The 27,043-nt window shown below is 52.6% G+C and overlaps 1 protein-coding gene across 2 annotated transcripts in view; it reads left to right on the top strand.

Moving 5' to 3' along the window:
• Positions 1-21,433, top strand: part of MGAT5B (alpha-1,6-mannosylglycoprotein 6-beta-N-acetylglucosaminyltransferase B) — a 61,549-nt gene extending 40,116 nt beyond the window's left edge. For both annotated transcript variants that reach the window (XM_051635066.1, XM_051635067.1), the window contains exons 9-17: positions 4,385-4,516; positions 5,412-5,545; positions 6,216-6,346; positions 8,894-9,049; positions 9,930-10,076; positions 11,760-11,876; positions 18,756-18,830; positions 19,313-19,587; positions 21,113-21,433. In XM_051635066.1, coding sequence (XP_051491026.1) covers positions 4,385-4,516; positions 5,412-5,545; positions 6,216-6,346; positions 8,894-9,049; positions 9,930-10,076; positions 11,760-11,876; positions 18,756-18,830; positions 19,313-19,587; positions 21,113-21,311 — 1,366 coding nt within the window. In that variant the 3' untranslated portion in view covers positions 21,312-21,433. The remainder of the gene's footprint in view (positions 1-4,384; positions 4,517-5,411; positions 5,546-6,215; positions 6,347-8,893; positions 9,050-9,929; positions 10,077-11,759; positions 11,877-18,755; positions 18,831-19,312; positions 19,588-21,112) is intronic.
• Positions 21,434-27,043: the final 5,610 nt, after the last annotated feature.

The following is a 27,043-nucleotide window of genomic DNA, read 5'->3' as shown; positions in this document are numbered from 1 at the left end:
GTGTGTGTTGCAAAAGTAAAACCATGGCAGGCAGCTTAAAAATCATCGTGTAATTGCTTGAAAAATCTCCACTTTTGAGGTAATTGTGTCCCTTCTAGCAGAAGGAAGAGCTGGAAGCAGAGACCATGTAACGGGGTGTTTGTTTTGTGGGTTCTGATTTGCACTTTAAATTGCTCATGAGGGGCTTGTCCCAGCCCCCAGGTAGTTGCTTGGGCTCAGCTCCAGCACCTTTCATCCCTGGATAATGGTCCTGTGCTTCCTGGGCTCTTGTAGACAAGGAGAAGCTGAGGGAGCAGAGGTTTCCTCCATTTCCCCCACTGCAGTCTGTGTTGCTGATGACAGCAGATGCAGACAGAGAAGATGCAATTAGATACAATATAGGATATTGGCCCAGCCTGCCAGAAGATGCCCATGAGATCCATTTAGTGCTGGACTTTTCAGCCCCAGGAGTGATAACGTGGAAGGAAACGTTGGGTTAATTGGAAAATAGGTCAATGGTATGTAAAGATAACCCTGCAGTCATCTGATTTCAGAGAGCCTGCACCATGCTCAGGCAGGGAATGTGTCCCCTGGTTGATTAAAGTACTTATAAGGAGAAAAGAAGAGGACAAGAAGCTGCTAGAGATTTATTCTGGAGTAGGCACAGCTGGTGGAGGCAGCTGGTGGAGAAGAGAGCTCAGCACTTGGACTGAAGCCTCATCGGCTGCTCCTCTCCCAAAGAGAGCTGATGTGCTCATCTGGATGTGGGGATGGGACAAGCCACAGGGGCTCTGGAGCTGCTTGCCATCCTCATCTGATCTGGGAAAGAAGGTTTCTCCAGGAGCTGGGATCAAGCAGTTTTCAAAAACAAATCTCCTGGCCGTGCTGGCTGGGAAGGCAACGTTTGCACTCATCAATTTTATTTGCATAATTTCAAGCACCATTAGTGGTACCATGGCACGAGGAAAAAAAATCAGGGAATTTCAGTCCAACCATGAGTGAAATTGGGTTTAGTAGAAAATTAGTTGACTTAACTGGCAAATGATGAAAGCTTGAATAAAGAATGTTTAAATAAGGAGGAATGAAGAAAAAATCCTCCCCCCCCCCAGCCTCAGAGGTGCAGCCTGGATTTGCCTGATTGGAATATTAAAATCAGTGGTTATAAAGTGCTTAGGAAGGATGAAGGGGGTAAATGAAAGAGAGGTGTTCTGTTTCAGAGACACTGGTCCTGCTTTCAGATCTATTCCTGCCTCTCAGCCTCAGTGCTGGGAGTATAAACGGGGGTGGCAATTCCCAAACATCTGGAGAGGGGCCACGTGGCAGATGAGGGTGATGAGAGGGAGCAAGGGAGCTGGACCTGCTCTAGCTGACAGGTGGGAAGTTTTTTTGAAGCTTCTATATGAGATACATTCATTTCTGTCTCCTGAAGCCCCTTGTCAAGCTTGGTTAGGGCTTTTTAAAGTTAGGAATAGTTTTGTAAGGCTGCAGCTCGTGTGATGCCTACCAGAGAGGACGGGTTGTGCTGCAAGAGAAGTGTTACAGTGAGGGGCTTTTTAGTTAAATACAAGCTTTATGGCTTAGCTTTAGTCAGAACTCAGAGATGGTTTGAGGAGCACCCAGAGGAGCAGAGCAGGAGGTGCTGCCTGGCTTGGGGGATCAGCAGAGGCACACTCACCCTCCAGCAGCCAAGGTATCATAGCTGTTGAATACACATTCCTGGTGGCTGAGCTAAAAGCAGTAGCTGTGCTAGCAGAGGGGATATTCAGCATTGCAGCTCTAGGGAAGCTTTGGGGTCTTTTTGGTTTTGGCTTAAGAAATTCCCCTTCTGCTTCAACCTCTTCCTTGCTGCCCTACTTCACGTCCTGAGGTGGCTGTTGGAGGCGAGAGCCTTTCTGCTCCTGCCCAGTTCTGTTCCATCCCAATCAGCAACGTCGTGTAAAATTGTGCATGAAAGTGGTAAAACCGCCGCCTGTTTCCCCCGCGGCGGAGCTGGCCGGGCTGCCCTCAGCTGCCACCTCATCTTCCTTGTGACAAGAGCAATGAAGCAGCTGCAAGCACAGCTCTTTGCCTGCAATTGAAATTCCGTGGGTTTCCTGGCTTTGGCAAGCCACGCAATTCCACGTTTGCTCTCTGGAGTCACGGGCGTGGGGAGGAGTTTGGGACGAGCCACAGAATCGTGGGATGGTTTGGGTTGGAGGGGACCTGAAAGATCATCAGGTTCCAACCTCCCTGCTATGAGCAGGGACACCTCCCACCAGACCAGGCTGCACAAGCCTCATCCAGCCTGGCCTTGAGCACCTCCAGGGATGGGGCTTCCACAACCTCTCTGGGCATCCTGTTCCAGTGCCTCACTGGCCTCAGGTTGAGACAGGGCTGGAAGAAGGATCTCGGTGCCCAACACTCAAGGGCTTTCAAGCCATATCACAGAAGAAAGAGATGTGGCCTAGAGCAGACCAAGAGCCCTTTATTGCAGCTATAATGGCCAACCAATTTTACTGGCTACATAGGACCCTTCTGATGATGTTGGTGAAGACCCGTGAGAGATTGGAGAACAAATGCTTGTGTTAACTGCACAGCTTGGCTGTTCCCCAGATGGAAGAACCATTAATTCCCTCTTCAAGCAGCCATGGGATTGCTGGATGAAGTGCTGTGTGTTGTTTTATGTCTGGGCAAGGGATGAGGACCTTGTGGAAGGGCTCCTTGGAGAATGGACCCTTGGACTGAGGGTCCATTTGAGCTTCAGCTGAACAACAGGTAAAACCCAGGTGGGGCTGGAAAGAGGATTTTCAGGTGCAGAAGGAGAAATGCAGAGAAATTAGGAGAATCAGTAAGAGAGGTCACGGAGAGTGAAGGCTTCAAAGCTTGGAAATGTAAAACCTGGCTGGACTTTTTGTTCTGAAAAAAAGGGAACATACTTGTATGGATGGCTGAGATCAATTCCCATCTCCAAACAGGTGCTAGGAGTGAGTGAAGAGCCTGGAAGAAAACACAGACAGACGTCTTGGCAGGCAGGATCTAGGGGTGAGATTTCACACTGCCTGAGCTCAGGCTGGCAAAGCAAAACACAAATTCCTCAGCCCAGTTAGAAGGACCAAGAAAGAAACAGGGTGAGTGTGTGGTGGGAGCGGGGCAGAGCCCAGGGGGCACCGAATGAGCTCCATGTTTTGGTTTTCCATGAGATAAGCCCACCTCCAGAGCCCTGAGGATGTTGCTGGGTGCTGTTTGGGTGTGAGTGGACTTACGGGGGTGGAGATGAAGAAGTATGGTCTTGTAGGAGGACAAAAAAAATACAAGATCATTGAAACTGAGGGGTAGATCGTTTGTATTTCTGAGCAAACTGGCGCTCAGAAATCACAAGTACATGTAACAAGGATTTTTAGAGAAACCTGCTGAAGCTGGAAGGTGTCACAGTTTTTTTTCCTGAGAAGGAGGAAGTGTGGTCCAGACAAGCAGATGGGCTGTCAGGCTGACATCAGTGGTACACTTGGCGGAGCAGCTTTGGAGAGAGGGATCCATCAGTTCACGGGGGTAATTGGAAAAGGCAGGAGACATGCTGCAGGTTCACTAGCCTTGTATCGTGCCAGATTAATCACACATCACCTTGGCAGCAAGGTAACCAGAGATCTTGATAAAGAGATTGCAGTCCCTCTAGTTTCTCTGGCTTTTCAAAATGCCTTTTATTTGCTGGAGCAGGGAAGAGGGGCCGAGTCCAGCTGATGTAAGGAAGTGGCTAAAAACCCAGCAAGTGAGAGCCAGGGTCTGTCTGGCTTGGCTTTATTGAACTATTTCATAAATGGGACAAAAAAGTGAGAAATATTCATTAAATGTGCACAACATCCAAGGACAGACAGAGCCACTGGAGTCAAGAAGCTGAGGGTGTGATGGGGATGTGATGGGTACCTGTAAGGATGGGGTTAAGTGAAACAGTGCATGGTGTGTGCTGGGAGGGATGTGGGGCTGGCAACAGGGAGACTGAGGCTCAGCTGGGAGCCTTGCAGGCAGGAGGAAGGGAAAGACTCTGCAAGTCTGTCACTGATGTGACTGAGGTGAAGGCAAATGAAATCTGGTGTCTTTCACTAGAGAGATGGAGGGAATGTGTGTGTTGACTGCCATGCTGGGGAGCCCTTGCTGGGAATGCTGTGCAAAAGCCTCAGCACCCGCAGGTGAGGAGCAGGAGCTCAGCTGGAGCAGGTGTAAAGGTGGAGAGGGACCAGGACTCCCCAAAACCTCAGCTGTTTGGCCCAGGAAATAAAGACTGAGGAGAGGAGAACCATCTGCCTCGCGCTCCATCAAGTGGGGAGCTGGTGGGTGGTGCCTGTTAAACCCCCAGCGGGGAAATGAGGGTTTGTGGTGCAGGGCTTTCGTGGTGCTGGGAGGCTGATCCATCCCTCCTGCCTCTCCCCAGTCACTTAGGGGTGCCACCAGGACGGGGGAACTGCCCCTTGACCAGTCCTTTGCCTTTCGACCTGATTTACACTGACTACCACGGGCTCCAGCAGATGAAGCAGCACATGGGGCTCTCCTTTAAGAAATACAGGTAAGCAAAGTCACTCCCTTCTTTTACTCTCCACTTCCCTAATTTTAAGCAAAGGCTAATGCTCATGACCTCAAAGAGTAGCCCCCACCTCCAAGGAGCTGGACCCTCGGATTTCAGCTTCCTTTTTTGCCTGGCTCTGGCAGCAGCCACCGTGCTGTGCCACGACAAAACTTGCTCCACAGCCTCACGTGTTTGACACCAAAACTCATTAGAAGATATTTAATTGGAAAAAAAAAAACAAACCCACAGTCTGTGTGTTCCTGGGGTGTGTGTGTTTGTGCTGCCAGGGGCCCTGCCTGCAGCCAGGCTGGGCACCCCACAGAGGGAAGCACCAACCTTTTCTGTTTGCAGGAAGAAGAGCCCTGTCCCTGTCTCCTTCGTCATCCAGACAAATGTCATCATCCCCTGGTACATCAACAGCCAGGAAAATATGCGATTTAATTTAGTGCTGATAGTCCTGCTATTTATTATGTTTTCTCCCATCTCTTCCACTCTCCTACACAATTTTATTAGAGAGAAGAATGACACGCGGCGTTATTGCTTTTATTATAAATGTGTTTGGTCTCACGTTCAGCTGGTTTTGCTCTTCCCTTGCTTCATCCTCCCTTTGTCTCCTCTGTCTTGTGCTGGTAATGCCTGCCTCAGCATTCCCAGGATATTGGGAGAAGCATTAGCAAGACTTCAGGAGATACATCCTTCCCACAACCGTCAGGGAGATGAAAGCCTTGCAAGGGGAAGAGGCGCGTTAGAGCAGAGGGCAGGGAAGGGCTCTTGGGATGTTCCTGCACCCTCTGTTTGGGGGCCAGATGATGGACAAGCTGCCTGGGGACATCAGATGTCCCTGGTAGTGGGGTTTTCTCAAACTGAGGTCCTTGGGTCGTGTCTCCTCTCCCAGGTGCCGCGTCCGGGTCATCGATACCTTTGGGACAGAGCCAGCCTACAACCACGAGGAGTACGCCACGCTGCGCGGCTACCGCACCAACTGGGGCTACTGGAACCTGCAGCCCACCCAGTTCATGACCATGTTCCGTGAGTGGGGGGCTGGGGACCCAGCAGGGCAGGTTCAGACACCACAGCAGCAGGTCTCAGCCCCTTTAGGAAGTGATACATGGACGGTGATGTCCTCCCCGGCTCCATTCTTGCATGCAAGGAGCTCCCAAATCTGCTTGTTCATCTCTTGGGCTGTAGATTCCAGGTTGAGAGACCTGGCTCCTCCCTCAGTGAGGGGTTGCTGGCTCCAGCATAGCCAGGGCCAAACTCAGGGCACAGCCAGAAGCTTCCAGCTCCTGGGAGGGGTGACACAGGGCAGGTTTGGTTGCAAAGCCTGGTTTTATTTCAGTTGGGGTTCTAAAGGTAAAAGGCACTTGGATGACTTGGATTTGCCTGTGCCCTGGAGAGGTGATGTGCTTGTCTGAGAGGAGGGCACTGGCCCACTGAGAAACTCAGACGTTGGGCAGAGCCCATTTGGCAGCCTTAAAAATGCTTTGTCTTATAAAGAGCCACTGGAGCTGGTTGCAGGGCCTGATGTTGATGAGCTGCCTGGATGTGGATTCATGCCACTTTTCCTCCAAGCTCCAGCAAGGCTCTGGGGCTGGACTAATCTCAGTCCCCTCGCTGCCATGGGGCTGGGCCCTTGGCACTAATGAGGTCCCAGGAACCATCTGTCCAGCCACGTGTCTTCTCCCTTTGGTGTCTACAGCTCACACCCCTGACAACTCTTTCATGGGCTTCGTGTCTGAGGAGCTCAACAAGACGGAGAGGCAGCTCATCAAGTCCAACAAAGTGAGCAGCATGGCAGTGGTGTATGGGAAGGAGGCCAGCATCTGGAAGGTGGGTGTCCTTGGGCAGGCAGATCTGTGGGCTGGCAGCAGCCTCTGGCACTTCCCCTGAGCTTTTGAGGCAGAGATGCTGCAGGTGTTTGTAGAGAAATGTCCTTGTCCCCTTCGTAGAGGGGAAACTGAGGCTGCTGCAGTGATGTGATGTGCCCAGCACCTCCCAGCAAGCCAGGCATGGTGGGACTGTCCCCTGCTCTTGGCTCGAGGTGATGCTTCCTCCCTGCAGGCTGCTGCTGAGCCTTCCATAGCCATGGTTCTGGGTATGAATTAGGATTGCTGGTGGTGGTTTCCTGCGCTATGATGGGGATGGTTTGTCTTTGCTTTCGAGTGCCCTGTGGAAGGGCATCGTGCCACCCTCCTGCCCACCTGTGTCTGTCATGCCCGAGAGAGGGGCTGGGCAGCAGTGCAGGACCCCTCTCCAGCCCTAGTGCTGGTCCTTTCTGGGACCCCACACTCAGCCACATCTGGTGCACCCTGGCTGAGGCCACCTCCCAGCCAGCAGACATGGGGTAAAGCCCTTTACTGTGTTCCCCCAACCCCAAACTGCTCTGCCAGTGAGGAAAAAAACCAACAATACCCCCGAGCCCCCAAAACACCCCTCTGCATCTCCTGTAGTGGCCAGGAGGTGTGTATACTCCCCTCTCTCTTACCCAGAGCTGCCCAGCTGCTTTTCCTTCCAGGGCTTTAAAGCAGAAGAGTTAATTCTCCAGGTCTCTTGATTTATTTCTATTTTTTTCTTCCCTTTGTGCCACCACCTGGGGCTGTTCCAGTTGCAGGTACTGTACCACACCAGCTGCTGCTGGGCTTTACCTCTGCACATCTTGCAAATGAAAAGACTTTGCTGGATTTGACTTTGCCTGGGCATGGGCTGGGTCCTCCTGAGCTCCCACATCTGAAACCAAAGCCCCCCCCTCAGCATCTGCATAGCTCAGATGCTCCCCAAAACCTCACTGAAACCCACTAGCTTTGATTTTAGGGGAACTGTAACATTTTGCTTTCTTTTTCTACCAGTTCCTCACCCAGAAGTTTCATTTGAGCTTAGGTAGGTTCATTTGAGGAGGCACTAAAGAGAGTTAAAACCTCAGAACAGCCATTTGTCTCCACCCCTAGTGCTACAAACATTTGCTCCTTTTCTCCTTTCCCCCACAATTCACAAATAACATGAGTTTCTCTAAAACTGCATATTTAAGGTAATTTGTTGCTGGATGAAGGGGCTGGGGCTGGTTCTTGCTGGTGGCTGTTCCTTGGAGCCAGGCTTTGCATCTTGTGCCCTCCCCGTGTGCTAAAATAAGGGGAAATCGAAGCTTTTCCTTAATTTGAGTGATTTTGGGATTTAGGAAGGAAAAGAGCACCTCCATTTTCTGGAATCAGCTGCTTATTTACAAGCCTTGGACCAAGTGCTGTCTCCAGAGCAGGATCTTTTTGACATTTACAAACGTTTCATTAAATCAACCTTCCCCTTATTTCTCATTTCCTGCCCCTCTGAACTTCTCAGCTCACAATGGGAGCTGAAGTTGCAAGAAGCTGGGAAAGGCCCTTTTCCCACAGGTTGCTGCCCAGATCTCAGGGATCAAAGCAGCTCCTAATGCTGGGATGGAGCAGTGAGGTGGGTCTCCCACGCCAGTCCCCCCACCATGCCAGGGCCTTTGGGGATTGGTCCCCCCTGGTGATGCTTGGCACTACCCAGGGACTATAGGTTGTGTTTCCCATCTCCCCAAGCCCTTTGCATTAAGGAATCACCCTCAAAACGGTGCCAGTTTGGGTGTTAGTGGCACCATGGCCAGGATTTCACCCTTCAGCCTTATCCCACCAACAGCATTTTCTTTTAGCTTTAGAGAAGTCCAGGGCTACATGGCTGAGGGCAGAAACAGGGTGTTCAGAGAGGCTTTAAGGTAACATATGGAGTTTTATTCCCCATTTATACCTCCTTATTCCCTCCCAGTTGATGCTTTTTTGGAGCCTATTGCAGCACTGGAACAAACTGAAAATACATTAACCAAAGGATGGTCCCTGTGTGGTTTTTTCCAAGCAGAAAAAAAAATCTACAGCAGAGAAATTGTTAAAATGCTTTGCAGAGAAAAAGGAGGAAAGCCTTCAAAAGAGGAAAACTGCTGACCTTCTTGATTTTTCCAGGTAGTAAAACAGGATTAAACCTGAGTAAGAAAATCCCAGGGAGATGTTAAGTGGAATGAGGCTGTTAGCAAGAACTGGCCTTTGCAAACTTGCCCCTGAATTCTGTAATTCAGCAGGTCCAGGGTGAAAGTTGCCCATGGAGGTGGCAGGGAAGGCAGGAGCTGGAGATGCTTATGTTCATGGTGCTGGTTTCCACAGCTGTCCAGGCTTGCTGGGAGCCTGGAGAGGTCCAGGATGCATTTCCAAGGGCTGTGGAGTGGAGGGTGTGGGTTTGGCTCTGCTGTGGGTCAGTCTGAAGCACCGTGTTTGCTCCAGGATGGCAGTTTGGGAGTTAAATCTCAAAAATGGGGGGCGGGGGTGGATCAGCCTGGGCTTCTGGTGCACTTCACACCTCCACCTTCCTTCCCAGGGCAAGGAGAAGTTCCTGGCCATCCTCAACAAGTACATGGAGATCCATGGCACAGTTTATTACGAGACGCAGCGGCCGCCCGAGGTCCCGGCGTTCGTGAAGAACCACGGGCTGCTGCCACAGCACGAGTTCCAGCAGCTGCTGAGGAAGGCAAAGGTGGGTGAAACCAGCCAGGCTGTCCATGGGACACTGTCTCCCTTTAGCCAGCCTGCAGACAGGACTCAGACACCTTCAGAAATACAACCTAATGAAAGGAGGGGGTGGCTCCTCTCAGGCACCATCAGCAGGGCTAATTAGCCAGGAGCGAGCAGAGCACATCGTTTCAGATCAAGATGTGGCTGATGAGTTTCTCCTTGAAGACCGTCTGCAGACGGAGCACACATTTTCCTGATGAATTCATATATTGCTAAGTGGGGTGTTGGTTGGATTTTCTTGTAATCCAATGCCTGGGATAGAAATAGATGGGATTCTGGGAGCGTGCGCAGGGTGCGAGCACATCCCAGTCGCCTTCAGCTGCTCTCTGGGGGAAATGCTGTTGGTTCTCCAGCCCAAATGGCTTTGGCAAACCAGTATTTCTCCATGCAGGACCAGTTATAGAATCATTTTGGTTGAAAAAGGCCTTTAAGATCATCCAATCCAACCATTCACCCAGCACTACCAAGGCCACCACTGACCCGTGTCCCTCAGCACCACATCTACGTGGCTTTTCAATACTCCCAGAGATGGTGACTCCACCACTGTCCTGGGCAGCCTGTTCCAGGGCCTGACAACCTTTCCAGTGAAGAGATTTTTCCTAATATCCAGTCTAAACTTCCCCAAATAGCCACCACAGCGTGACTTGAAGCTGTGAGCCACAGAACGGGGAGTTTTTAGCACGTTTTCAGCTCCAGGGTGTTCAATTCTGTGGAGCTGCTTTGAGAGGCTTGGTGAGCAGGACCAGAGCAGGAGATAGGGGTGCTGGCGGGTTACTCAGGAGGCTTTATTCTGTGGGGTTGTCCCTGTTTGCTCACCAGTGTGTGGGTTTGCTCCCTTGCAGCTCTTCATTGGCTTTGGGTTCCCCTACGAGGGTCCTGCCCCACTGGAGGCCATCGCCAACGGCTGCGTCTTCCTGCAGGCGCGTTTCAACCCCCCGCACAGCTCCCTCAACCACGAGTTCTTCCGTGGGAAGCCCACGTCAAGAGAGGTGAGTGTGGCAGGAGGTGAGCAGATGGGCTGGTTGGGACCACCCCCTTCTTTGCACCGGGGTCTGGGCTGGCTGGGGAAGGTGCAGTTGCTAAACTGAGTTTAAGATTTTTTTTGGTGGTTGTTGTTGGCGAGATGTCCTTCCAGCGCAGGTGGGGACCCCTCTTCCATCCTTGCATCGTCTCCATCTGGAGTGTTTGGATGCAAGGGGGCTCTGCTGTGGGTTTGGGGTGGCAAAGGAGAGTTGTAGAATCCTTGAATGGTTTGGGTTGGAAGGGACCTTAAAGATCATTGAGTTGCACCCCCCTGCTGTGGGGAGGGACACTTTCCACGGGCAGGGACATCTCCCACTAGACCAGGTTGCTCAAAGCCCCATCCAACCTGGCCTTTGAACCACCTTGAGAAGGTGGTGCAGGAAACTTCTGCAAAGCACAGACCCCAGGCAGCTCTTTCCCCATCAGCAGGGATCCACACATAACCTGTACCCTGCTCATCCCGTTGTGCACCCCGAAGGACACCAGGATCTCCATGGTGCTGCAAGGGTCCAAAATCCCTCCCAGGAATACCCATTGCTGGGAACACAATCTGAGTGCAGCAGGACCTCTTCAGAAGTTAAATGCTTGAGAAAATGGCCTCTTTTATTATTAATCAAGGGGATAATGCAGTGCAACCCTCATTCCTGCCGAGAAGGGCTGTGCTGGGGGGGCTGTGCAGCTCAGTCCTGCTGCAGCCTGGCTCAGAGGTGCCCATCGTGGGCTTGGGGGTAGGACTGTCCTCCCCCCACCCCGTGTCAGGCCCACGCACCCACCTAACAAGCTGCTGGTGTTAGCACCCATCCTGGGTGGGTGCTGTCATTGTGCTGCATCCAGGGGAGGGCTGTGAAATGCCCCGGGGTGTTTATGTGCTGGAGGGGAAGGAGGTGACCAATCTGTCAGCAAGAAATGAGACAGGATGGCAAGCTGGAGAGTACCCTGCTCTCCTCCTTCACTGGAGGGGTTTCAGGTCCCTCTGCTACACTTCTCCTTGCCTCTGAAACACCTTCTCTGCTCAGTATCCTCTCTCCTCCCTTCTCAAGAGGAGATCCAGGGCTCTGGCTGCCTTGCAGCAACATGGGGATGAAAAGGCAGCTCAGGGGCTGAAACGAGGTATATCGCCCCAAAAATGCCTGGTGAGTGGCAGGTGGTACCTCTGGGGCACCAGTGCATGGAGCTGCCTGTGGTATTGGGTGGCTGCAGCTTCCAGCATGGCTTTCTCCCAGTGCCAGACTTCCCTGGCCTTCAGTGGTGATGGATGTTCTCTCTGCCTTGCTTCTGGAGCTGGCAAACCTGAGACACATGGTGCCTTCCCAGGGCTTTGCTGCTTCTATCTATTTTTGCTCCTCCAGACCTACAAATGGTCCAGGTCCAGGGTAGGTTTTCCCCATGTTATGGGACATTCAGGGCTGGTGGATGCGATTTCAGTGTTGATGGGAGTGGGACATCCCCAGCCAGTGGGAGTTTTAGAGCATCAACCTGATGTCGGGGCAGCTGGGTTCAGAGGAAGCCTTTTTCCAACACATCTCCATGTGCAGTGGGTTAAAACCCAACATGTCTTTGCTGAAGCCTGATGTTCTTCTGCCATCAGGGCTGTGAGCAGCTGTTTTGGCAGGAGTTGCAGAAACCAGCTCACACTGCTGTGGTTTTAGGTGTCCTCCCAACATCCATATGCTGAAGACTTCATTGGGAAGCCACACGTGTGGACTGTTGACTACAATAACTCTGAGGAGTTTGAAGCTGCTATCAAAACCATCATGAGGACCCAGGTATGGCTTGGAGGAGGTGGCAAGGAGATGTCCCTTCTGTTGGGTTTGCAGGGACAGGTATCAGCAGTGGTCGCTGGGGCCTGGTTCTCCCTTTTGAGCATTAATTGCTTTTCCTTCCTTGCTTCCCCTTGGAAATGATTTGCACGTGCAGAGCAGAAATCCTCCTCTCCTGCCACTTCAGGGGGCCACAGGCTCTTGCCTTGCTTTGGTACTGAGTGTCATAGCCATTTCCCTAGGGCAGCACCTTTGAGGGATCCTGAGGAATCCTCTGGGCAGAACTGGAGCAAGGGAAAACCAAGATAAGGGAGATGGGGTTTGGGAGCAGGAGGTTGAGGTAGCTGGAGACGTGCAGCAGTGCTGGGACCTGGCGTGCTGCAAAGAGAGCACCTCCCTGCAAGTACCCTGAGAGCTACCGACCTTGTGCCTGCTGTTCCCTCATCTCACTGTTCATTGTTATCATTCCCATGGAGCAAATTGATAGGAAATAGCCTCAGAAGTTGTCTCTGTGAGGATAAAGGGATGTAAGGAAGGGGGGGTTGCAGATCCTCTCCCGGGAAGGCAGCATTCCCACTGCACCTGCCCTGGAAACCCTCCTGCATGAATATTTACCTCCTGGCCTGTGGTAGGAGCCTTTCAAGTTGTCTAAATTATTGAGGTCAGTTTTCTTGGAGAGGAGAAAAGTGCTGCTCTCTGTTTTGCTCACAGTTCACTTCACTGGGGATGAGCTGTCCCCTCATGGGGACAGTGATGCCCTGTCAAACCAGGGGGCTGGGGTTCCCAGTGCTGGGTGGGACTGGGGGGGGGACAGGGGTGATGCTGGCCAGAGAGGTGTCCTCCTTGCTTTTCCCCACATTAGAGGCTGCAGAGGTGTGTGTGTCTGGGGACTTCATTCAGCTGATAAAGCTGTGCCATCTGCCTGGGTCTCTTCACCACCCCGAGTTTGCAAAGACCCAGCAAGCCCGACTTAGAAATGCAGTTGTTGTTTTGCACATTCATTCTGATATCTCCATTAAAGTTGAATTAAAACCAATGCTGTTCCTGCTGCTGTGCTGCCAGGCAGCTTGACCCTCCACCATCTGGGCTGCAGAGACAGCCCCAGAATGAAGGCAACACCATGGGTGGGCAGCCAGGAGCTGCTGGTCTCTGTTTCGAGAGAGAGAAGGAAATTTTCAGTTCTTCCAGAAAGGCAAAAGAAAATGATGAAGCCTGGTGCTGCCGTGCTATTCAAATAATTTGAAAATGATTGGAGAATTCAAGGAAGGGGGAAGAGGGCTCTGCTGGCTCCTGAGCAGCTGTGCTGTGCTGCAGCAGCATCTGGATGTGCACCCGGGCATTTCGTGCTTCAGGATAATTCTGGTTTTTAAAACAAAGGATTTTAGGGAAGGATTTGGTGGTGTGCTGAGCTCTGGGCAGAGGGAGCCGGTGTGGAGACCTGCTCTTTCCAGCACCAGGAGCTCACCTGGCCGTGCTGATCCCTGTTTTACCCAGAGGTGTGAGTTCCCATCTCTGCTTTCCTCCCGTTCCGCTCTCCATGGAGCTGCGGTTGCCCTGCAGGCGCAGCACGTCCTGCCTCCCTCCCTCAACGAGCCTTTCTCCAGCTGCTTAAAGAGCTGTCCGAGGGAAGCAGGGCTGGAAGAAAGGGTGTCCCTAACACCGGTGTGTGGCCAGGCACCCTGGGTGACTGCTTTCCCTTTGCCATCCCATACGTGGCACCACATAGGGTCGGGTAAACTGTGTCCTCTGGGGCCAAGCAGCCAGAACTGCCTCTCAGAACCCTGATTCTGGCTGCACCCATTGCTGGGGGACCAGGGACCCTCACCCCAAGGTCCCCTCCCGTCAAGCATCCCACCCACTCTCATGGCCATCAACTGCCAGGGAGGCGATGTCCTAAATTTGCCTCAAATGAATAAAAAGCAGGTGCTGATGTCCCACTTGTGGTGGAAACCTGCAGTGGCTTTGGAGGGAAGAGATTCCTTCCCACCCAGAAGTGCTGGGTTAATCCCCTAACTCACCTCTCTGGGGTTTTTTTAATAGATATTAGATAAATCCTTCTGAAGGAGCAAGGAGTGACTGTGAATAACTTACAGCCACTTCTTTCTCCTCCCCCCCCCCCCCCCCCTTTTTCCCTCCCCCCCCCCCCCCCTCTTTTTGGCTTTTAAATAGCAAGGTCTGCTTTATTAGAGAAGCTGGCAAGGCAATTAAGCCTAAAAATTGACCTGCCTTACAGGTTTAAGAGCTTTATTATGGGCTTTGGCTTCAAGAATCCCTTGGTATCTTGTCTTTAAAATACTGTTTATGACAGCAGGAATTGAAAACAAGGACATTAGCAGGGGGAGCAGCAGAAAGCTGGTGGCCAGGCAGCTTAGTTTGCTGTTCCCAGCCAGTTACTGGAGCTTGGAAACACTTTCCCCCACTCCTCTGGTTTTCCTGAAGGTGAAACGAGGTGGTATTTTTATCAGGCTATTTAACAAATTTGTCTGTGTTTCAGAATAGCCACCCTCCATTTATCTTTTTCCCTCGAAACGTTTCATTTCGGTGGTGATTTTTCATTTCAACGTTACTGGAATGAAATCATATGGTTTTATTTCCCATCTGCCTGCCTTTGTTTGAAAATACCCTGCCAGTTTATTGAAAGGAAGGCTCGTATCCGAGATGATCCATTTCCCTTTGCTTCACTAATCCAAACAGAGTGCTGAACCTGAAACCATTTTTTTTTCCTTGTTCCCTGACGAGTGGAAACATTGGAAATTGAAAATTGGCCAGAAATGGGTCTTTTTTTTCTTTTTCTCTTTCTCCTCCCTTCTCTTTTTCTCCCCTTTTTCTCCCCTTTTTCTCCCCTTTTTCTCCCCTTTTTCTCCCCTTTTTCTCCCCCTTTTTCTCCCCCTTTTTCTCCCCCTTTTTCTCCCCCTTTTTCTCCCCCTTTTTCTCCCCCTTTTTCTCCTCTTTTTCTCCCCCTTTTCTCCCCCCCCCCTTCTCTCCCCCCTTTTCTCCCCTTTTCTCCCCCTTTTCTCCCTTTTCTCCCTTTTCTCTTTCTCTTTATTCTCCTTTTTCTCCTCCTCTTTACTCTTTCCTTCTCTTTTCTCCTTCTCTTTTCTCCTTCTCTTTTCTCCTTCTCTTTTCTCCTTCTCTTTTCTCCTTCTCTTTTCTCCTTCTCTTTTCTCCTTCTCTTTTCTCCTTCTCTTTTCTCCTTCTCTTTTCTCCTTCTCTTTTCTCCTTCTCTTTTCTCCTTCTCTTTTCTCCTTCTCTTTTCTCCTTCTCTTTTCTCCTTCTCTTTTCTCCTTCTCTTTTCTCCTTCTCTTTTCTCCTTCTCTTTTCTCCTTCTCTTCTCTCCTCCTTTTTTCTCCTCCTCTTTTCTCTCCTTTTTTTCTCTTTCCTCTTTTTTTAATCCTTTTTCTCCTTTTTGTCCCTGCATTTTTGTCCCTTCCCCCCCTCCATTGTATGACTGAAGAGTCACCCATCACGCACCTTTAGTTTCACATCTTCCCAGAAAAACTCAGTACAGCATCTCTGGGGATATGGGATGCTGTGGGAAGCTGTGAGAAGCTGTGAGATGTTTCCCTCCCTCTGCCTCTGCCAGCAGCTTCTCCCAGTGGCAACTGTGTCATGCTGGGATGCTGGGGACAGGGAGCCAGGGTGCTGGGAACCCCTCTAAGAGAGCTGGGAGCTGGCTGCATGAACCTGGTGGTAGTCCTGATGTGGTCAAGCTGACAATCAAGCTCACCCTGGTGTAGAGCACCCTGGCTCCGGGGGATTTGCTGATGCTTCAGCAATATTTAACATTTCTCTGTTCCTGCCCCTGGCTCCCAGGCTGAGGCTGTGCAGCCATCCCAATGGATACTGCAGACAGCCAGAGCTGTGGCTTGGGGTGGGATGTGTCATCCTTGCAGCTCCAGCCCTGCCCCAGCTCCAGCCAGGCTGGCAGAGCATCCTTTGGTGTGTCCAGAGCCACGGGGCTGCTGGCCAGGCTGGCTGACCAGCTGTGCCAATAAAGGAGTTGAGATGCTGCTTCTCCAACCCAGCTTTGCTTGGAACAAACTTGTTCTTTCTGAATCGTGACTTGGGTTTGCAATTTCGGTTTTTCTTCCCCAAGAAAAGCCCTTGTGCTCCCCTCCCTTGTCCTTTTGGAGGTGCCACCTGCTCCAGGTCATCCTGCAGCTGCTGGGGAAGGGTTTCAACAAGCTGTGCCTCTGCCATTTGTCCCACCTTGGAGCAGTTTTGGGTTTCCCTGATGGTTTACATCCCTGACCTATTTATAAGGAAAATTGAAATCATGGAAGCACCAAACCCTCTACCCCAGAGGGCAAATCCTGGCGCAGTTGGATGGCACTGAGAGGTAAATTGTGTCCTTCTGGCAAAGGTGATGCCAGGAGACTTGTCCTGGTGATGGCTTAGGGCTGTTAGCCAGAGGTCAGAGGCTGGAGAAGGAGAAAGGTTTGCAGGCAGCACAATTTTCTTGGCCTTCAGCTCTTTCCGTTGTCAGGAATAGTCCTCTCTCAAGTGATTTAATAGACCAAATATTCTGGTGTAGTGAAGGGAGAAGGCTTCATTATATCGAAGTCAAACATACAGGAATATAATGGAAAATTATACATTTCAGACTGTGCTTGAAAGGGTGCTGTATTAAACATCACAGCAAAAATAGCTGGTTAAAGTGTTCCCAGCCTGCTGGTACGTGCAGGCAGAGAATTGCATTATTTTCTACTTATTTGCCTGATGAACTTTGGGTTACTTTCTTTGCCTTCCCTCCCTCCTTCTCTGCCTTCCCCCTCTCTCTGCCTTCCCCCTCTCTCTGCCTTCCCCCTCTCTCTGCCTTCCCCCTCTCTCTGCCTTCCCCCTCTCTCTGCCTTCCCCCTCTCTCTGCCTTCCCCCTCTCTCTGCCTTCCCCCTCTCTCTGCCTTCCCCCTCTCTCTGCCTTCCCTCTCTTTGCCTTCCCCCTCTCTCTGCCTTCCCTCTCTCCCTTCTTTTCAAGGAAGGGAGATTTCTTGCTCTCTTCAGCTCTGGAGTTGCTGCTGAAGACTAAAAACCAGGGCTCTCCTGGTGGTATTCCCGTGGGGCACCAGTAACTCCACATTTGGCTGATGGAGAGAAGGGGCTGGAAGCCTCTGGCCCTGTGTCCCCACCTTGGGGGAAGGGTTGGCAAAGTCCATCTTCCCTGACCCCCCTGCTCCCTCAGGAGCATTGGTGGAGCGATGCCTGGGGTGCAGGGGTCCCCACTTTGGAGTCTCCCTCCTCCTTCCTGCGTCTCTGGGGAGATCCTGAGCTCCCAGTGCAGGGAGCAGCATTGCTGATGTGGCTGTCAAGAGGAGGCCAAGCCTGTCAGATTTTAATTAAACAATTATCTTCCTGAAATTGGCATTTTGTCTCAGTACAGGATCCACCGGCTGAATCCTAATGAGAGCAGGAGAGGAGAGCAGGAGGGGAGCAAGAGCCTTTGGGGAAGCCCCAGGGGGGGACAGAGGGGCACATGAGGGGGTGATGGGGCTGGAGGAAACGGGGCCTGCAACAGGCTCCTGGTGCCCTTGGATCCATCCTGGAAGCCTGTGGGATCACTGCTGGAATCACACCTGCAGCATCCCCTCTGGGTGCACATGCAGGTGCAGGGAGGGTTTCTGCCCCCACCCCACTGGGTGCAACAGCCAGGTTTTGGGGGAAAGAGGCTGTTTTACAGGGTTACATCTGCGTGCTGCCTGGCACAACGGGGTCCTGGGAAAAGCCCCCCAGCATCATGGCCATGATGGGAAGATGAGACTGAGTGTTGGTGATGCTTCCCATTGGAGATGCTTCCTGGCTGAGCCCGGGGAGGTTTCTCTCCCCTGAATGACTTGTCTCCTAGTCTGGCTCCTGCTTTTTGTGGCTGGGACAGATGGTTTTGCTTTGTGGAGGACTGTGTCCCAGTTAACTGAGCACCTCTCAGCAACTGGGAGGCAGGATGAGTGCCTGTCAGTGTGTCTGCCCTGGTTAGTGTGCACATCCGTAACGAGACGGAGCCGCCGGGATTTCCAGCCCTGCTGGGATCTCAGCTGGGAGATTCATGGCAGGGAGATGCTCAGAGGGATCTTCATGGCATCCTCAGCCTTTGAGCTTGGGTTTGACAGGTACTTCAAAAGGAGATCACTATTTTGGAGGTGTAGAGCTCAGAAAATAGAAGAAACTGTGTTTTTCAGATGAATTATCTTTGGAATGTTTTTGTTTATAATCCTTCTTCTGCATGAAGCTCTGCAGAGACACGTGGGGGCAGGGGGTCCTAGGAACAGCCCCATCCATGCATCAATGTCCTGTAGCTCATACACCATCTCCCTGGAAAAATAAGGGAGCCTGGAAAAAAAATCTGTCTTCCCAGGGCAGAAAGGTCCTTAAAAAATCATTTGCTCCAGAGGGAAAGGGTGCATCAGTGATGCAGCTCTTGTGTCAATGCCCTTCCCACAGGAAAGTCACCACTGGCACTGGAGAGCAGCTCTGGATTAGCTTGGCACCTTTACCAGTCCTGACTCCTCCCTTGGGTTTTAAAATTGGCCCCCCTTGCCCCACAGCTGCTGAGTGTTTCTTGGGCTGAAAAGGTTTGTGCTTGAATTGGACGTGACCTATTGCATGAAAACTGTGTTTCTTTTAGAACTCACCAAAATGCAGAAAGGTGAGACTGAAGTGGAACAGGGTGACTTGGTTTTCATCAGTATTTGAGTTCAACCCAAAGGAATCCTTCACCCTCTTTCTCTAGCTCTTGTGAAATGTTTCCAGTCCTGGTTTTTCTGCCCTGCTTGCTTTGATGGACAGACAGGAGCCATGGGCTTCAGTGGGTGGGGAGCCTAGGGCACTGCTGCCCCTGGCCCAGGGGAAGGGCTGTCCCCACTTGCTGCCCATGCTTTGCTCTTCCCTGCACAGGTGGACCCTTACCTGCCTTACGAGTACACCTGTGAGGGGATGCTGGAGAGGATCCATGCCTACATTCAGCACCAGGTGGGGGACCATCCCTGTTCTCCATGGGGTTCCCATCCCTGTTCTCCATGGGGTTCCCATCCCTGTTCTCCATGGGGTTCCATCCCTGTTCTCCATGGGGGATGATCCCTGTTCTCCCATCAGTCTATTCCTGTTCCTCTGGGTAAGCAACCACTGCCCTCCTGCATCTCTCCAGTGAGGGACCCCAGGTCCCAGCCCTGTGCAGCTGGTGGCCTGGTTGCAGAGAGCAGCAGGAGTTGGAGGCTGGGGGAGATTTGTCATGAACCAAAGGTTCTGGGGGTTGGTGGAGGGTGGCAGGGGTGGTGGGGCTGGGTCAAGGCCTTTCTGCTGCAGACAATAAAGCAGCATCCATCCATGCATGCAGGTGACCTCTACCTGAGGAGCAAACTCAACATCCCAAGTGTCCTTCTGTCCCACCAGCAACCTCCCAACGTCTCACCCTGCCCCTCCAGGCACTGACCCACTCTCTTCTCTCCCCCTAGGATTTCTGCACCACGTCATCTCCTCCTCTACCACCCAAGGCCAAGAGTCCTGCTATGCAAAGCCCTCCGAGCCCACTGGCCCTGTCCCCCAATGCCACCCACCTGGTGTGGTCCCCCCAGGCCAGCCGGGACCCCCGGGCCTGGCCCCCGCTGGACTCTCTGCAGGTCTGGGTGTCGGGGACCCAACACTCCTGCACCCAGACCTGCCGGCTGCACGGGCTGGTCTGCGAGCCCACCTTCTTCAGGTTCCTCAACAAGAAGGAGGTGTTTCTCCAGTGAGTTGGTAGAATCCTAGAATCACAGACTGGTTAGGGTTGGAAGGAACCCTAAAGATCATCTAGATCCCACCCTCCCTGCGTGGGCAGGGACACCTCCCACTAGACCAGCTTGCTCAGAGCCACATCCAACCTGCCCTTCAACACTTCTCAGCGAGGTGGTGGGGGGCACCAGCACCTAAACAATGTTCCCTTTGGTCTCCCCATCCCCAGCTCACCCATTTCCCTCCCCAAAATCCCATGGAGGTGCTGGTGTAGGCCTGGTGCTGCCTGCAGAGCAGCCCCTTGTTGGCCTTGACCAGCTTCACACTTCAGAAGGCAACGATTGCCTTTCCAGGCACGTTTCCTTCTCTCCCCCACCCCGTTCCTCTCCGCCTCCTCCGTGCTCTCTCCCCTTTTCTTTTCTTTTCTTTGCTTTTTTTTTTTAATGTTCTTCCCTATCAAGCAGCATTTTGAACACACAGTGGTGAAGTTTTAATGGAGTATAAATCTGCCAGCGGGCTCGGAGCTGCTCTGTAGGCAATTAAAACCTGAGCATTCCCGTGGCTGTCATGCTGGTCAGGCAGGCACCGTCTGTCCCACTGACATTTTGATATGATAAATTAGAGCTGGAGCTTGGATTTCGCTCCCTCCCCTCCATGTCCCCCTCCTGACACCACTGAGAAGACTCTGGCCCCATCCTCCTGACACCCACCCTTTAGATATTTATAAACATTGATGAGATCCCCCCTCAGCCTCTTTTTTCTCCAAGCTGAACAGCCCCAGCTCTCCCAGCCTTTCCTCACAGGGCAGATGTTCCAGTCCTCTGGAATCATCCGAGACACCCATTCTGGACTCCCTCCACCAGTCCCTTGTCCTTCTTGAACTGGCTGATTGTCCCTCTGTCCTCAGCACTGGTGAGGCCACACCTGGAGTGTTGTGTCCAGTTTTGGGCACCTCAGTTCAAGAGAGATCTGGAGGTGCTGGAGTGAGGACAGAGGAGGGCAAGGAAGCTGGGGAAGGGCCTGAGGAATCAATCTGATGAAGAAGGCTTGAAGGGGCTGGGAATGTTTAGTCTGAGGAAGAGGAGGCTGAGGGGAGACCTCATCAGTCTCTACAACTGCCTGAAAGGTCCTTGTAGAGAGGTTGGTGCTGGTCTCTTCTCACAGGTGATCAGTGACAGAACAAGAGGGAAGGGCTTCAAGCTGCACCAGGGCAGGGTTAGACTGGATATTAAGAAAAATTTCTTCACAGCAAGAGTGGTTAGAGACTGGCACAGGCTGCCCAGGGAGGCGGTGGAGTCTCCATCCCTGGTGTGTTGAAGGGTGGTTTGGATGTGGTGTTGGTGGATGTGGTTTAGGGGAGACCTTTGCAGAGCAGAGATGATGGTGGGACGGGGTGATCCCCAGGGGCTGTGCCAGCCTGAACGGTTCTGTGGTTCTATGGGGAGCCCAGAACTGTACCTGATACCCCAGGTGAGGCCTCGCAGCCTCCTCACCTGAACCGACCCCCCCCCCAACACACACCCTTTTACCTTCGCCCCCAGGCTCAGCATCGCCTGCGACAGCACCGAGCGCGAGATGAACCACCTGTACCCGGCGGTGGCCGAGAACGTCCGCGAGTGCTACCTCCAGAAGGAGCCCCTGCTCTTCAGCTGTGCAGGCCACAACGCCAAGTACCGGCGCCTCTGCCCCTGCCGCGACTACCGCCAGGGCCAGGTGGCTCTGTGCAGGGACTGCTGGTGACACGGCTGCGTGTGCCCTGCCAGCCCGGCCACCGGCGCCTCTTCCTCACAGCTTCTGCAATAGCCGAGGGAGGTGGGACACATCCCTCCCTTGGGGGTGTTGGGCTCTGGGGGTTGTTGCCATCCGCCGGCCGACCACGAATGACCACGTCCTGACCTTCGGTGTCGTTTCCTTCTCGAGGAGCATCGTCCGACCGCATCCGAACCCCCCGCGACCTGGTGGCGCTGGGACGGGGCGGTGGGGAGAGGAGGGCTGGATACGCTCTTCCCTCCTCTGGGAAATGGGACCAGCCACCAGCAGACTGAAGTTTTCAGGGTTTTCATCCTCGTCAAGCATCCCTAGGTTGTTTTATTTATTGATTTTATTTAATTTTTTAACCCTGCCCCCCCCCCCCGACAAGTGGTAAATTAAAGGGGAAGCAACACCCAGCCCTTCTGTGGGAGTTACTGGGGCAGAGATGTGCTGGGGAGGGGGGGAACTGGGGGGGTGCTGGTGCCTGCCTTGGCTGTGGGGCTGGGGGAAGACAAAGGCCAAGAAGAGCAGCTGGGTTGGATGGACCCAGCAGGGCCTGCACCCGCGGCGTCCCCAGGAGGAGCTGGTGGGGACTGGACAATGGAAAGTGAGAGCCAGGAGGGGCCGGGGAGAGCTCCAGGGAAGGGTGCAGGTCCCTGGGCAGTGCAGCCAACAGGGCAGAGGTGCCTGAAGCAAATTACCACTCCAGTTGTCCAACAACACAGGGCATGTCCTCTTGGCTGCCCTTGCCGTCTCCCCACTCCGGCCCCAGCAAGGGGGACACCCCACGGTGCTCCTGTCCTCCTGGCATCCCCTCAGCCAAGCCCTTGCCCCACCACAGCCAGACCTGTGCTGGGGGAGGCAGGACCTGGAACCCCTGCTGTTATCCTGGAGCAATCTGTCACCCTCAGCTCAAAATGACAGAGGCAGCCTCTGTCCCCCCTGCTGCACCAGCCCAGGGGAAGGATTGATGAAGTGATTTTTGAGCCTTGCAGCCAGCCAGCCTGTAACCAACAGCCAGGCAGGCCTCTCTGTGCAGAGCTGGACAGCAATGCCTCGTGCCTGTCACAGCCCCTGTCACCTTGGTCCCAAAGCATCCCCTGGCAAAGGCTCCCACACCACTGGGCCAGGCAGGAGCTGCCCCAGGGGAGCGACAGGAGGATTTGCAAGCATGAACCTCCAGTGATTCACTTCCTGAGGCTGTAAGGACTAAATAAAACCTGGCTTGATAGGGGATCTAAATGAGCTTTATAGACCAAGAGGTTCAAGATGCCTCTTGAGGCAGCACTGGTGGCACATCAGCTCCCTGGGCAGCTTTCTCTGCCAGTTCCACTCCACTGCTTTTAAAATAACCATCACCTCTTGGCAGCCCAGCCCCTGCCTCCCCCCCCCAGAGAGTCCCAGTTATCCCCTGGCAGCAGCATTTTTCTCCAAGCTGCAATAAAAGGTGGCTGGCTCACCTTTGCTGCTGTCCTGGGAATTAATGATCTGTCTGGAACCTTCTTGGATCTTGAGCCAGCCTGTAAATTCGGGGGGGGGGAGAAGGGGCTGAGCAGTGCTCTGGTGTTGCCTGTCATGTCTCTACCCCATCAGCTGCCACCCAGTCCTGCTTGTGGTGCTGCTGAGGGAAAACCTTTCTTGTTGGGCTGTCAGTGACTGCACATCATTCCGGGGTGCTGGATGCAACAGGGTCCTCAGGGCAGCCCCTCCTGCCTCATCCCACCTGGATCCCCAGCTGCTGGGAGCAGAGGGCTGCCTTGGTCTGTAAAATCCCACCTGAGGGCAAGGGGTGGGCCCAGCTGGTTCAGTAATGCCAGTGCTGGGTGGGAATGGTGGCTTTGGGTGCAGAACTGGCACCAAATTGTTTGTGGCCTGGGGGTGCCCGTGCCAGGGCTGCGTGTGGCTCAGGGTGTATTGGCTCCTATCACTGCTGGTCCTGGGCACCCCAACATGGAGATGACAGCAAGGGTTGGAGCTGCTGGGCTGGCAGCAGCTCCCAGAGGACCTGGCTTAAAAAAGAAGGGACTTGCTCACCTGGAAATGCTGTTTTCTCTGCCTATTCCTAGTCCTGGATATGTCTGAGCAATCACTGATACATCCCTCTGCCTTCCCAAGCCCTTTTCCAAGCAGGTCTCCAGTGCTTGCCCTGGTCTTCCCAGCCAGGACATGTTTCCATCTGGAAGGGACAGCTAAGGATGATACAGAGATTAAATTCACCTTTGATTAAGTAGGAGCATGGAAGAGGTGTAAAGGGAAGCCAAGACACTGCCATATGAAAGAGATTCCAATGATTACAGCTAATTACAACAAATAAATCTCTAGTTGGGAGGGGGAAGAGAGGGAAAAACAATGTCAAGACTATGAATAAAATCAAACAATTGCAAATCAAACAGGAACCTGTCAGCTACACCCTCTGGCTGCAGGTGGATGCCACAGTTCATTTAACAACCAGAGCACATGTGTGGGGAACCCCTGGGGTCTCCTTGGTGGGAGGGGAGCAGTGGGACCTTTTGATGGCATCTCTGGCAGCATCACAGCAAGAAGAGCTTCCTGGAAGGTTTGTTATTTATTTTTTTTTAACCTGTTTTCTTCCTCAGGCAGCTGTGACACCAGGACAGGGATGTCGAAAGAATGATATTGTTCTGGAAATCCATTTTCCATGCCTAGAATTGGAGCCAGGGGTGATTTCTGAGCCTCGCTCTCCTTAGTAATTCAGCTTCTTTCTGCATTTTGTGGGTTCTCCCACGCCCCGTTTTTCATGTTGATGGCATCAAAACCTTCCCCTACTGGGGCAGCAAAGGGGTCTGGCGAGAGGGTGTGTGGTCCCTGCCCTGGTGTCCCCTCACAGCATCCTGCTGCTGGCTGAGCATCTTTCTCCACCCCAGCATCTCCTCCTGCAGAGGTTTGGCCACCGTGGGCTCCTGGAGCAGGGGTTTGGGCAGTGGGTCACAGCCAGAGAGAGGTAACAGGGCTGCTCCATGCTCCCCTGGGGCTCATTAGGAAATCATTAAGCAGCTTTTCCCTCCCGCTCCCTGGGTAAAATGGCAAATTACATCCATGATGTGGCCAGTCCAGGCAAGAGAAACCCATTTATTTCCCTTAAGGGGTTTATCACCAGATGAAGGAGCTGCTGAAGATGTAAGCAGGGTGGTTTATTTCCCCAGGTGATGGATCAAGCTGCCACACAGGCTGTGGTAACCAGACCCCGCTGGCTGATGGACCCGTGGGCTCATGGATTCCAAGGTCTTGCTTTAATTCACTCCGGTCTCCCTGCTGTCAAGCTTTTTGTCCTTTTTTTTTTTTTTTTTAATCTATTTTCCCCCTGCCCCCCTTTAAAAAGACTTCCCAAAAGAAACTGCTGCATTTCATCTCCTGTCCCCCTCCTCTCTCCCTCCCTTTGGCAAAGGCAGAGCCGTAAAGAAAGTTAACAAATTGAAAATCCATCCTCAGACCTATGGAGTGAAAGGAGCAGTGAAATCTTTTGCCTTTTTTCTTTCTCCTTTTTTTTTTTTTCCTCTGGTAGAAAGGACTTGGGGAGGGTTGTGTGTGTGAAACCCTCTTTCAAAGCTGCAGGGCTGGCTGAATGTTCACTTTCTTATCAGCTGGAGCAGTGATGCCCAGTGACACTCATTGTGGCTCGTTAGCAGAAAGCCATTAAAGCTCTGGATCAATATTTTCTCAGGAGAGAGAGAGGGCTCATTCAATAATATTCCCCAAGCAGGCAGAGAAATCCCAATGCCCCAGCCACAAAGCAGAGCAAAACTGCTGAAGATGCAGCTTCTCCTGCCAGCACCCATGGGAGAGGGATGGGACATCCCCCAGCCCAGGCAGCTGGGAGCTAAGCCAGGATCCAGGTCTTGGCATCCAAGTCTTGGCATCCAGGTCTTCTGGAAAGGGGAAAAATGCAAGGTTGGAAGGATGTAGAGTGGGGGGGGGGGAGGTGTTTGGGGAGGATTAGGTGCCTCTGCAAGGCTGGACCCCCAACCCAGGGTTCCTGGGTGTAGGTGCCACCACCCCTGAAAAGAGCTCCAGGAAGGCAAAAATATATTAATGATGTTACATATCAATATTCCAAACATCTGGCTTTGGAAAGCTGGGAGGAAGGGGGCTGGAGGAGTGTGCAGCCTCCCTCCTCACCATCTTTCAGAGGGCTCCCACTGCCTGTCACCCTCTGTACCCCTGCTCCCAGTAAAGACCTGTTGGAAACAGGTCAGAGATTTGCTTTTACTTTTGGAGTGAGCTACCAGGCGTGTCAGCTTCTCTAGAAATATAAACCAGAAAGCAGGAAATAACCACCTGTCCTAATTTAGTTCCTCTCAGGATTCAAACCATCTGACAGCCTCTCTAAGAAACGAGGAAAGACTTTGCAACCTGCTTGGAAATGCAGCTGTTTCAGGGGGATACGTGCAAGTTCTGGGTGCAGGTTGCACTGCAACCCCTCCCAGCCCCAGGTCCTTCCCAAATGACCTCAATTTTATGTCACTGAGACCTGGACCCCTCGCTCCTGCTTAGCAAGTCAACCTGGGAACAGATGATGTTCTTGCAGCTTGAGGTGCTGCACAGCTGGCTCGGCGCTGCCGAGCGTGGAGGATTGTTTATTTATTCAATTAATGGAATTAATTAACTTTCAGGGGAGTGTTGAGAAGACTGGGAAGCAGCAGCAGCTCTGCCAGCAGCTTCGCTGCGGTGGGAGCAGGGGCAGGACCCTACACGTGGCTCAGGGGAGCAAGGTGAGCCTGGCCCTGCCACGCTGGGGCAGATGTGGATTGCAGAGTCACAGAGTGGTTTGGGTCAAAGGGACCTTTAGAGTTTGTCCAGTCCAACCCCCTGCAGTGAGCAGGGAGATTTTCAGCCAGATCAGGCTGCTCAGAGCCCCATCCAACCTGGTCATGAATGTTTCTAGGGATGGGGCATCTACCACCTCTGTGGGCAACCTGTTCCAGTGTCTCACCACCTTCCTGGCAATAAATTTCCTCCATATATCTAGTCTGAATCTCCCCTCTTTTAGTTTGAAACCATCACCCCTTGGTGCATCAGCCCCAATGCAGCTGCAGTGAAGATGTGTCTTGGCCACCGCTGTCCGCAGGCTCTTCAGCATTTCTGTCCCTCTGCAAAGCCTTGTTCAGGTCTGGTGTTCAGGTCTGGTGTTCAGGTTTGGTTCCTGGCCCCAGGTCTTGCCATTTGAGCTCCTCTTTAGCACCCAGTCTCTGCTCTTCCTCTGCCCCAGATGGGGAGGTGGCATGGTGGCATGACCAGCCCTCTGCCCTTCCAGCTGTGGCCAGATACAGGACTAAGCAGTCCATAAAAGGAATCTGGGAGGTAATGGATTTCCACACTTAATTAACTCAACAAATTAATCCCAATTAGAAGCAGTAATTGGGATTACAGCAGTTAATCATCTTCCCCCCCCCAAGCAACAACCACACTATCTGCCTCAACTTCGGTGCAGGAGCAGAGGACATGGAGTGATGTGTCCCTGACAGCAGAGCAGCTGCCCGGGCACATCCTGGGCAGGAGGGGCTGGATGGGGTCTGCTCCCCTTCCTGTGCTGCTCCTGGGGTGGGTGATGGGGGGGATGGCACTGTGTGACCCCCCCCAAGGAAGTGCCAGGGGTTTCCAAGAGCACAGTGGATGGGGCTGCTCATGCTCATGTTCGAGCAGTTTCCTACCAGAAGACTAAGCTGTGGGGAGGTGTCACTGGAGTTGTTGTCTTCCTCCAT

This window comes from Apus apus, chromosome 17 (assembly GCF_020740795.1).
Source record: "Apus apus isolate bApuApu2 chromosome 17, bApuApu2.pri.cur, whole genome shotgun sequence".
Lineage (NCBI taxonomy): Eukaryota > Metazoa > Chordata > Aves > Apodiformes > Apodidae > Apus > Apus apus.
Note: the sequence above shows the minus strand (reverse complement) of the source record. Positions and strands in the feature narration are given on the sequence as shown.